We start from the raw sequence: 12,850 nt of genomic DNA, 5'->3' as shown, positions 1-12,850 counted from the left end.
AAACGCTGTCAGCAAGGATTCCATCCGTACATTTGGAGCCTCACTCTGGCCCCCCACCTCCTGCATAAAGCATAACTCAACCCGTTCTGTTATAATGAATTTTCTTTCTTGCTGAGAGATAGATAACATGATCCGCAGGTGGCCCTCCTCATGTTTGTACTTTACATACAAAGATAGAATCTGTTGGTTTGGTTAGGAATAGCAAGCCTTGCTCCTTCAAAACTAAGACAGCAAATACACAATCTGTAAACAAAGAGAAACATGTCCTCACAGAGAAATGCAACTGTTGCAGAGTAATATGTTGTAACTATTTCTTGACAAAATGCTGAATATATTGATGATGAGTTCATGAACAGTAATTCCCCCTAAAAACACATACTGTTACCTATACATTTTAGTTTGTGTTCATATTTAACAAATACGATACATGCACAGGGCTAGTCGGTACAGTCAGACAGAAAACAGTCTTGGGGTTTTTCCTTGACCTCACCTATAGGTATTGTTCCATGAGTAATGAAACAAACTTCTTGAATACATGTTAAATAAATACTTTTGTTAGATTTACCTCTACTTAAAATTTCCAGTTTGCGGTATCTTTTTTTTTTATCACATTAAAATCCCTAAAAGCTGCATTATGATCAATAATCCTCGTTGTACTCTTCAGCTTTTCCTTGTCATTTTTTTTTTACAACCATACAAATTTTCACAATATTTCTACTAAATTAACTCTTCTGATGCTAAAGTAAATTAATCTAAGTAGTTTGTCGTTAGTCATCAATCTCTTTTTGGCACGAGAGTTACATTAGGTAGAGATATTTTAAGTAGCGGTCAGCTACAGCTGGCAGAGAGGAGATTAGAGCCAATTGTGTGTAACTTGCTGACTGTGATGTTTTTGCTGATCTACTGAGGGCAGTTGATTGCCTGCGGGTCTGATTACTTTGCTTCATTCAATTTGGCCGTTCCCCTGAGCTCCGGTACACATTAGTGATGGCCTGTTGTGGTGGCCTGCAGTCCTGACAGCTTGCGTGCGCGTCTCAAGCTGCTACTGAGCCAAAATGGTAATAAGTGATACTGATAGGAGACAGACTGAAGGACAGACTGATGCATAATGCAGCACCTGTTCAATGTGCAGATGCTAGGCTTGCTACCTGTATGCATATGTATTAGATAGATAGATAGATAGATAGATAGATAGATAGATAGATAGATAGATAGATAGATAGATAGACTGTCTATGAGAAAGAATAATGTGTTTTGATTTTCTCTTTCACAGTTAATTTCTCATCTGTCTACACTGTGTCTCCCCAGCGTTGTCACAAAGCTGAAAAACCAAGCTGTTTTTCATCCCTGCATCATGGAGGCTCAGCCAGGTGCATCATGGGAGCTCATCAGCAGAGTGACACATACAATATATGAGGACTGAGAGGTCGTCATGGAGACTGGCAGCTACACCTCTGGCCCAGCCACCACTGACTGGGTTGGGACGGTGGCCGGGCTGGAGGGAATGAGCGTCCTTCAGGAGCAGGAAGGAGGGGGCTTCCCCGGGAGTCCAGCGTCCTGGCACGTGCCATACTCGCTGGGCTTCCAGGTGTCACTCACCGCCTTCCTCATGCTGGAGCTGGTGTTGGGTTTCAGCAGCAACCTGACGGTGCTGGTACTCTATTGCTCTCAATCCAATTTAGTTGACTCTGTGAGCAACATGGTGACTGTCAATCTTCACGTGCTGGACGTGGCAGTGTGTGTGCTGTGCGTGCCCCTCACACTGGTGGTCGTGCTCCTGCCTCCTGGACCAAACCTGGCCTTGCTGTGCTGCTTCCATGAGGCCTGCGTCACCTTTGCTAGCATTGCCACAGCCATCAACATCCTGGTTATCAGCTTGGACCGATATGACATCTCTGTACGACCGGCCAACAGGCTGCTGACGACACGCAGAGCAACGCTGCTCCTGGCTGCTGTCTGGGTCACCTCGATTGCTGTGTTTTTCATCCCATTCTTGGAGGTGCAGTGGTCCAGTGAAGAAGAAGCAGAGGAAACAGGGCAGGTGACACCCTTGTCTCTGTCCGCGTGGCGTAACCGGACACTACTGTGTGTTGGTGGTCAGGGCTATCACACAGGTCTGACTATGTATTACCATCTTATCCTCCAAGTACCCATCTTCTTTACCACTGTGGCAGTGATGCTGTTTACCTACTCCAGAATACTGAGAGCTTTAAACATCCGCATTGGCTCCCACATGAAAAAGAATCAGCGGTTCAGGGGCCCCACCTGCAGGGGGCGCCACAAGAGACAGAAAAATGGGAAAGCAGACCTTAAAATGAATGATGGTGGGGAGGGAGTCGGGGAGCAGTGCACCATGGCTGGTACCAAACAGCTCAGCCATCCTCCCCTCATCCCTTCCCCATCCCCGACCCCAACAGCCACCTCCCCTCCTGCCATGTCATCTTCTGCTCCGCTTGTCACCTCTGACATAGGCGCTGCCACCCCCATGCCAGCCACCATGGGAGTCCAGGCCTCCGTGTCGGCCATCATTGCCCTGCGGCGTGCAGTACGACGACACCGAGATCGACGAGAGCGCCAGAGGCGGGTGTTCAGGATGTCCCTCATTATAATCACAACCTTTCTGGGCTGCTGGGCTCCCCTCTCTGTGACCAATGTGCTAATCCTGGGCATTGGCCCCAATGACGTCCTGGTCAGCCTACGCCTCTGGTTCCTAGCCCTGGCTTACGGCACCACGGTCTCCCACCCACTGCTCTACGCTTTCACCAGACAGAAACTGCGCCGCGCCCTCCGTGCCAAGGTAAAGAAGAGGGTGGTGTCCTTGCTCCAAGTCGACCCCTCACCTGGAGGCACCATAATACACAACTCCTGGGTGGAGAAAAGAAAAACCAGCCGGCAGGTGCGGCTGGAAGCGAGTGATGGTACTGACCGCTGCCTGGCAGAGGCCCTGTAAGACTGAAACACACAAGTCGGGCTGGTATAATTAAAACCAGGAGAGAGTCACAGGTGTGCTCCATTATGAAACTCAATGATGCGAGAGGCCAGTGTAGGAAATGTGAAAAACACATTTTTACCCCTGGGAGATGTTTTAATGTAACCACCAGCAGCAAACCTCTGATAAACACAGATAGCATTCACCTCAGGCTGCAGAGGAAGCGGGGTACTGTCGTCACTGTGGCGCGCACAGCCTCTGCAGCTGAAGAAAATCCTACAACAAACAGGTGTATATAATTTTTCACTCTGTGAAAAAACAGAAAGGCTGTTCAAATATGGAGCCGTATGATGGTGCATCCTCGGAGTTGTGTTTACATAACCGCTCTGAAAAATGTGTTTAGCCAGCAGAATATATGATCTGCCTCCCACTCCAGCGCCCCAAGGCAGCTTAAAAAAATGTTGATACACTTCAAGAACTTAAAAACCCTCTTTGAATGTATTTAATATTATGTCTGCCTTAAGTCTTCTATGAAAGCTTGGCTAAATGTTATGTAGTGTATTCTGAACAATACGGGATACATGTTTGATATTCACAGGTAGGACGCAATGACTAGTACCATGAAATATGATGATATGTAGTAAAAGCATCAGGGTGTGGGAGGGTCAGTCCACTGAGAGAAGGTGAGAAACACGTCAGAGATCAATTAAAGTACGACATGTTACGTTAGCATAAGAGGTTATTATACTGTCAAATGTTACAGTGTTTACATAAGATTTTGCAACATTATGAATGCAACTCTTTTACTCAGTGTATATCAAGTGGTGTAAGATCTTACTTGGTCTTGCAGACAATCTGTTTTCGCCAGTTTTCACTTTTTATGCTAAACTAAGCTAACCGGCCTGTGTTTTTTTTAATTTTTTTTAATTTTTTTTTTAATTTTCGTAATCATTTTAAACATGAGAAATTTTCTTATCCGACTACTGGGACAAATGAGAGGATCTTATTTCCAAAAATGTTTTATCTCTTCCTATAAATAGTCAGACGACATTCATTTTGGGATTAAATGTGTAAAGACAGGAAGAAATTTGGGGTGACACTGTAAAATAGATAAAATAACCGGATAAGCTCTTCAATATAATGCAGTATGGTGCCACATTACAGTCTATATAAAATATCTGTGCAGTCAACACTCTGTGGCACATTCTCACTAATATAGTATTTAATAAAGATCTGTTGTTTTGCATTACATTTACAGTTTCCCTGTGGCTCAGTTTGGAACATGCGAAAAGCATGTCCAGAATGTACATGTTGTAAATACTGACCGGATCTAAATTTATAACGCGTAAAATCTGCCGTACAAGTCACATGGTGTGTATTTGATAATAGACTGACTTTTCTAGATTGGAGGAGTGTTCCAGTTGCAGCTGCCTCATCTCTGTGTCAGCACCCAGACATGTGGTCCCACGGGGTCAAAGCATCCTCAGGGTCAGGGTGTAACTGTCAGTAGGGCCGAGCGCTGACAGAGTGCTGGGATTATTAATAGAAAGAATGTTTGCTGTTAAAGTTGTTTTAATCTGCCTGTGTGTTGCTGTAAAGCTGCACTTAGACTGAGGGTCATTGCCTTGGCCATGTGACTCATCACGCGCTCAATTAATGAATGTAAGCACGTGAAAATCTGCTATATTATTATTATTATGTATGTACACCAAGAATATGCTATCTTTCTAGTTTTTCTCCATGGTGATGTTTTTATGTGGATGTATCACACGACAGTGAGTAATATAAATAAATCTGAAATAGTGAGGTCTGAATGTGCTGCCTTCTGTGTGCTCATGTTTGCATGAATTGTATGTTTTTGCTCAGGCCTTATCCGACCAAAAAGCCTGGGCACCCTTGGTCTTGGTTGAAGCTGTGATAACTGCATGTTTCTTTAGAGGGAATTTTGGTCTGAGAGAAAACCTGCTGTGGGGACAATGTGCAACTCTGTCCATTTAGCCCACATGATTAGTATCTCACCACCTGAAGGGACATCAAGTAATATAGTCCTAGAGAACACAATGTCCTCCCAGACACAACCATAAAGGAGTACATTAAATAAACACACTAAAATGTATTGTCTGTGTTGAACACAGGCTTTATTTTGCACACTACATTGGTAATAAAATCAGAAATCAGCAAATAATATGGTGTGTGGGTGGTGCCATTTGTATATGTTAATTTTAGTATTATCTTGCCATGGCTGATAAAATAACTCCTGCACTAGCTGTATGTGCTCTCATACGAAACCACACTTCAGTGGGTGCAACCACGTTTAATATGTGTGCCCTCTGTAGGCGCTTAGCTCCTACACCTAACAGTGGCAGCTCTCCTGTATGCACAAGCTCAAAAGATGCCAGCAGGCTGTTGGAAAACTTTGCGTAGGCTTTGCTGTGTGGGAGGGAGGCGCTACAGACCTCTGCAGTATAGGAAAAGAAGGTCATCTATGTGGGATGCATCCTGCAGGGCAAAGTAGGCTAATTCAGCAACGCTTAGACCTAGAGAGAACAATCATATCTGTACTAATACTTCCGCTGATTGATGTATTTTAATATATCCAAAAAAGGTTCAAAAAAGGCAACTGGACTAGAGTCCAGAGAGTTTTTTGAGAAGACGTTTCACCACTCATCCGAGTAGCTTCTTCAGTTCTAGGGGACTGGTGGGAAGTCTGAGGTTTAAATAGGAACTCCTCCTGATGCTTGCTTGGTGCTCTAACGACTCTTGACCGTCAGAGGCTCCAGTGTCAAGGTGTGACTGGAGCCTCTGACGGACAAGAGTCGTTAGAGCACCATTCATAGGGAAGAGGACGGGGACAAAAACAGTCCCTCCTCAACAACAGGTAAGTACCCAGTCGTTAATGGAAATTAGCTGCACCGGTTTCTGGTTGTTAGCATAACAAGCAAGTTTCAGGAGGAGTTCCTATTTAAACCTCAGACTTCCCACCAGTCCCCTAGAACTGAAGAAGCTACTCGGATGTGTGGTGAAACATCTTCTCAAAAAACTCTACAAGTCCAGTTGCCTTTTTTGAACCTTTATTGGATATACCATGACCTTGATGACTGAGAACCTTCGCAGACATATGTATTTTAATGTAACTTTGGACCTGTAAATCCTAAATATGGGCTATAGGCTATTATAAATATAAATACATAAATAAACATTTCGATTGGCAGATATATCAATTTTATAGGTTGAACTCAAGGGCGACATCTACAGTTATTATGTGACATTGCGTCACGCTTTAAACATCTATTTGGTAAACAGAAAGATCGCGAGTTCGATCCCAGGTGCCCAACTTCTATAAGATCAAATATTGGTAAGAAAAACTGGAATAAACATACAATTAAATGCAAAGGACACAGTGTTAATCTGTATAAGGACACATGATCCTTGAACCAGCATTTTCTCGGTGGCACTGAGAGATAAGCACAAGCTGGAGTGGAGGAACATTTCTTCCATGAAGTCAGAAACTCTATGTACTGAAAGAAACTGGTTTAACAGGGAATTTAAAGAATTGATGTACAAAGCAAAAATGCCTAAAGCCTGAGGCTCACTCAAGCAAACCATCACAACTCCCAGCCTTCACAGCCTTGATGTCTGTAAATGGTTTGTTAATGCATCATGGACAAGTTTTGTTGATGTGGAAAAGACAAGGAGACATGTGAGTAGCTTGATTGATGCTCGTGAGAGGCTCCATAAGAAATTTCCTTTTCAAAGACTTTTATTGAGTGATTCCTTAAATAGCAAATTGCACAACTTCAGACAAACCACACTCATAGTGTTTTTGCTTTGGACTATAACAGCATACTTGTGAATAGTATATTTTCTTATAGTAAACTGATTTTGCAACAGGAAAGTAATAAAACTGAATGATAAAATGGTCGGTTCACTGACCAGGAGGCGGGAACTCCACTGTGAGGCAAGCAGCATGATGATCAGCATCATCAGAGGATCATATGGTCTTGATGCAGTCACTGAGGGGACATTGAGCCTACGGCTGTCAAGAAAACTGAAAACTCAGTTATCCTCCTAACAACCAGAGTGAATTTACAAAAACTGTTTCTTTTGTTGTATTATTGTCATCATCGTAATTACTATAATTATTACTGATAATAGTAACCCATAACAAAAAATAAATAATAATAATGAATATACTTGGAGACTCTTCTCGTGCTTCTGTAGCATCTCTGGCATCGTGGTTGACCTCCTCCATAGTGGACTCCCTCCTCCCTCACCATCTGGAAAGACGTATGGCAGCATCTGGGTTAAAGTCTACACAGTCTCCGCTCCTGACTTTCTCTGGCCCAGAGATTTGGACTTCATGGCTTGAACATCGTGATTTGCAGAAGTGCAGCTTAAGGTCAAAATTTACCTAATGGATGTTTTCAAGATATGTTTTGCCTGTTGGACATTATACATCAGTATATGTGTGTATAGTGTCACAGTGTGTCCTTCTCTCACCAGTGAAGCCGGACTATCATGTGAATAATGTACAGACTCCCACTCGAATGTATTGGATTAGATTCAGCTATATTGTCATTATGCCGGGCACAGAGACAGAGGCAATGAGATACAGTTAGCATCTAACTAGAAATGCAAAAGAAGGTATTATCTGCAAGAAGTGCAGGTGTGTACAGAGGTGACAGCACTACAATTAGAGCTGTCCTATGTACACAATCAATGTACAGTGTTGTGTACAGAATGTACAGTCTTGTCAGGATGTTTACAGGATATCTACACATACAGGTACTTATCTGTTGCTTTTTTATTCGCGATATTATAAGTATTGTTACTGTTATTGTACTGTTGCTAATAAGGAAAATAGTGAAAACATTTCCTCTATCGCTGCAATGACTAAACCTGTGGTTCACATTATCCTGTGCTAGACTGACCTCTGGTGGGCGCAGCTACAAATTGCAACTGTGAATAATGCGAGAAAAGTTGGGAGGACACCAGACTGAATTTGAAAGCACGTGTAAAGTGAATTGTGATGTCTTTTGTCAGTGCACACTTTGTATGACTGAACTAACGACGGTCACCTAAATTGTTCATAGTTAGATTAGATCCTATCTGAGGAAGATGAAGCGCAACTGGTCCATGCACATTTGAAGTGACCCTAACACGATCATTTGAAATACACTGGTTTCCTGAAACAAACCCATGGTACAATATAGTAAGTTCTTTCTGTTTGTCTATTTGTTTGGCTGGTCTGCTTTTTGTCGTAAAACCAAGTAAAACCTGTTTAAGGACTATAGCAGCTAACCTCGAAATGACTGTACTGTGTATGTTGTAACATGAATTTAAAGTACGTTTAAGGCCTTGGACGATTGTAACATGCTCTAACAGCACATTGAAAAGCCAACAGATGGCAAGAACAGAGAAAAGTTTTACCCACGACACAGAGACCACGCCTACAATTGATGAGATCAAGGGCTGTCTTCTCGCCAGCCGAAATAGCTCAGTTGGGAGAGCGTTAGACTGAAGATCTAAAGGTCCCTGGTTCGATCCCGGGTTTCGGCAGAGTGTGAGGATCACATTTTTGTCTCGAATTTGATACAGAATGTTGAAACTTAATTAAACTGAAAATTATCCGGCCTTTTTTTTTTTTTTTTTTTTTTTTAATCAGAATAAGTTGTTGTTTCTAATGACTCACAGTAAGTTAAGTTGGCCACAGTGAGGATTAAAACAGCACATGACTAAGGAGGTAACAGATACAAGTGCAGATTGGTTCAGTAGGTTTCTGTTAGGTATAGCTTTGAGGCTAAATAGGAAATTATGCAACAAAATGTGGCTTCTGTCACATATTCAAATATTCATATGGCCTCAGTCTGGTTGCAGCAGGTTTATATGACCTCCTATAGTTCATTTGGACGTTGTGGCTGTGTCTAAGCTGTTCCAAGCTGTCTGATTGCCAGCTAGGGCGTGTTGAGGCAAGAGAGCCTCAGTCCAAGCGAGCACGTCCAGGCCAAGGGACACTAAACAGGTCAGGGATTTGCGTCATTCCCATTGAAACCTGAATGAATGGCCCACTGGCTCTCTGTGGTAATGTGCTAATCAGCAGTGCATTGATAATGAACAGACGTAGAGTGGCTCAGTGAAATAACAACACAGAAGATTGACAGTACGGGACAGAAAAAGCCGCAAACTGTTCTGGTGTTCTGCAGGCCTGTGTGTACGCAATGTCTGCACACTCAAAAATAAAGCCAAAGGTGTTAGGAACTGAAACAAGGGGGAACTGAAACATTTTAATGGGACTAACTGGGTTGCCCAATTTAGATCTGAAAGAAACCTGCAGTAATCACAGAGGTTCCTGCCAAATGAAACCCGTAGTTCACTATGTTCCTGTGGCTTGTTTGCTTACGTTTAAAAGTAGCTAGAATCAGATAGGCTAAGATGATTGGTTGCAGATAGGTGATTGATTTCTGGAAATTACAGCTCATGAAACAGACAAGATAGGAACACTGTGTGAACAGACTGAAAAAAAAAAGAAGCATAATATACTTAAATGAATATTATTGTCACGCACACTAGTAATCTCACAGGTACAATTTTACTTTATATTGCTACAAACTGAAGTCTGTCCTTTCTTGTGTGGCCATCATTTTAAAGCATTTTAAAGTCTAAAAACCCAAATCCTGAACCTGATCAACATGTCTGTGACAGATGGTTAGTCGTTCTTTTGTCTCTGGATATGTTATTGCAAGGGTACTGCTAGCTGTCAGAGATTACAAACTAATTGTGTGCCCTTTTTTTTTTTACTGTCTCATTTGTCGCCTTTCTGTTTGCATGTTCTCCGGCATGTCGGCGTGGGTTCTCTCCGGGTACTCAGAAGATGAATAAATGAATGAATGAATGAATGAATGTTGCTATGTATTTTGTTGTCCTGTAATGTCCTTTACTGTGGGTTATGCAAGGTTTCCCTCTCTCCCTCTTTTCATTGCGGCTTGCAGTGTTGGTGGTTTTGTTCCTGATGCTCTTGGAGAGCTACAAAGAATTCCTGGAAATGCCAGTCAAGCTCAAAGCCAGTTCACTTTGGTGGTTGAATGAAACCTGCAGGTGGAGAGAAGTCTAGACAGCTGGACGGATGGACGGGCGCAGGGAGAGGATGTTTTTGCTCTAATTAATCAAAACTCTATTCAGCGCTGTTCTCTTCCAAGCAGCTCCCACAGACGTCTCAGTTAATTTGGCATGGCCTCAATTCTTGCATAACGGGAGCAGCAGTCTTCCCAGCAAACAAGTGAAGCATACCTTCTGAAGATATGAGCAAACATATATAAACACTATTTACTTTAAATAGTAGAGTGGTTAATGTCATACTGCCAGGCTATGTGCATTGACTCAGACTTTGCAAATGCATTAAGTGACAGTAATAATCAGTAGGGTTAATACTGGTTTAGTCAATGGTGATTGAGTTTTTACACACACACAAAAAAAACTTTAATATACACAAATATATTTAAACTTTTGTCAACAGAAGGAGCAGAGATGTTTAAACCTCCCTGTCTCCAGCAACTTCCTTCATCTCTTCCCTGGGGAACCCCTGCTGCTCCTAGACCAGCTATGACGTACAATATAATCCCTCGAGCGAGTCCTGTGTCAGCCCTGGGGCTTCCACTCAGCTACATCCAACCTACAGTGGATATAACTGTTCCCTTTTCACTCATTAACAAACCCCCAAGATAAATCCTCCTCTTGGGAATGGCCCTTCTCCTTAATCTGAAAGCGGCATTTCTGGGAGAGAAATGTGACCTCAGAGTGCCACAGGGCCCTCCCATGCTAGAGCCAGAAGAACAACATTGTCTGCAAAAAGGCGCCATGTTTTCTCCTGATCCACATAACAGATGCCTTGAAATCCTGTCTGTGAAAATCACAGACAAAAAGTGCTGACAGAAATGTACTGACTGGAGCAAAATGACATGTTATGCATGTATAATAACAGACCTTTTCAGTGTCATGATCTGGGCTATGATCATTTTACATATCAAACCAGGAAAAGCAGTAGGAATGGCTAGCGTTAATAATGAGTTCATTCCATTTAAGTGAACCTGCACCAGGGCTCCGATATTGTGAAACAAGTTTTCAAACATGTTGACTGACTTCAGCTGTTCACAAGACAACACAAAATTATGTATTGCAGGGAATGTGGCTCAACATGTTTCTGTTGTTCTAGAAAGATTTTTTTTTTTTTTAAAATTAGCTGATACCGAAACCACAGAACAGAATTAGAATTAGAAAAATCTGAAAAGATTTTGTATGTTTGTCTTTTTGTGGAACCCTTGTGACATAACCCACCATGATGCATACAGTCCCAATGTGACAAAAGAAGGCTGTGTAGACATACAAAGTATGACCTCGCTTTTGTCCTTTGAGACAAAATGAGGCATTGTCTTCTCAGACTGACTGAGTAGAAAGTAACAAACCCACTCAATGTTCCTTGAACAAGATCCAAGGACATTAGGGGGGCTCGTTTCTCTGGTCAGTCTGCAAAGATGTCGTCGTCCAGATTGGTGTTGTTCTTTCTCTGCACTGCGATGACCTTTGCAAATGCCTGGGTGCAGATCTACGTCATTATATCAAAGCTGCAATTGAGACATGAAGATTGCTGTCATTGTTCTTTTGTTCTCTGTGAAACAATGTTGCTAAAGAGGAGGCTGAGCTTTGAGTGCTTGTGTAACAAAATGAAAAATTCTTCTTATGTGGTAAATTCAGGCACATTTTTTGAGGATCGTACAAGAAATAAAAACAAATTATCAAGAAAAAAATAAATAAAAATGACATCTCTGTTCTCCATGCTGCCTGTCCAATATTACCGGAGTTTAACGAGTGTGGCTAAAGTTTATGAAATCTTTGCTTCCTTTATTTCTGCTTATACCCGTCAATGTATAAATCTAGGGGATCACATACAGGTCAGTGGTGAGAACAAATGGCCAGCTTACTGTCCTGGACTTTCCATGTTCCCAGCCAAATGAAGTTCACTGACATCATCCACTGAAGACTGACACTACCAGGTGCACCGATCCCCTGTGTGCTCTCTCTGTGAACTTCCCAAGTCAAAACGCATCACATTCACATATTCATATGCTTCTACGTTTCATATTCCTTCCCCGTTAATCACAGAGGTCTCAAGGGTTAATGACTTGTTACCTAATGCACCAATGCCAAGATGAACAGCGACACTTTCCAGAGAAAGTATTGTGGTGTTAAGATTCCCAGTCATCCCTTTTCTCTGGTGCAAATTGTCTGTGTGTGTGTGTGTCTGTGCACGTGCGCTGTTTTTCTCACATGGGTGATGCATTGGTGGTTTTCCCACCATCTGTCAAACGCTTAATAAATGTGCAAATTTAAAATAGAAACTGAGTAATACACCAGGGAGAGAATCTGAGATGAAGGTAAACACTTTCAGAGGCAGGGAAAGTGTCTCCCCACCCCATTCCTCACCCCCATCCTCTGTCTCACAGTCTCAGTCTCTCACACACACGCACACAGGCACACACACGGCGTTTGTCTATTCATATCTGTCTGGAGTCTGGCTGCTTGCCCCACACTCTCTGCAGGCTCAGGTTCATGACCTGTTATGTAACTCAGTAACTCGGCCATTGTATTAGATGTAAGACATGACTGCATCTAATACAGATTTTATAATGCAGACATTTGCCTTTCACCTATAGGCAGGGGGTCAAAGTGTCGACTTATTTGCCAACGGCGTATGTTTTGACTAGTGGTGGAGAAAATACAGTAATACTTCAAAACCTCAAAACACCACAGTTAAGAAGCATGTACCTTCAACTTTACTTTTACAGCTTTAATTCTAATTTATACAGATACGTCTCATATTGAAATGATGCAGATGAAGCTGCGTTTGACTAATGTCAAGTAGTTTTA

The 12,850-nt window shown here is 42.4% G+C and overlaps 1 protein-coding gene across 1 annotated transcript; it reads left to right on the top strand.

Moving 5' to 3' along the window:
- Positions 1 to 1,432: 1,432 nt before the first annotated feature.
- On the top strand, positions 1,433 to 2,950 carry LOC311486447 (G-protein coupled receptor 22-like; the record flags this gene model as incomplete). Its single annotated transcript, XM_084542304.1, has 1 exon — positions 1,433 to 2,950. One exon carries the CDS (start codon positions 1,433 to 1,435, stop codon positions 2,948 to 2,950), a length of 1,518 nt encoding a protein of 505 aa, XP_084398430.1.
- Positions 2,951 to 12,850: the final 9,900 nt, after the last annotated feature.

This window comes from Chelon labrosus (genome assembly GCF_963514085.1).
Source record: "Chelon labrosus genome assembly, chromosome: 4".
In the NCBI taxonomy this organism is placed as follows: Eukaryota; Metazoa; Chordata; class Actinopteri; order Mugiliformes; family Mugilidae; genus Chelon; species Chelon labrosus.
This window is presented reverse-complemented; position numbering and strand designations above follow the sequence as displayed.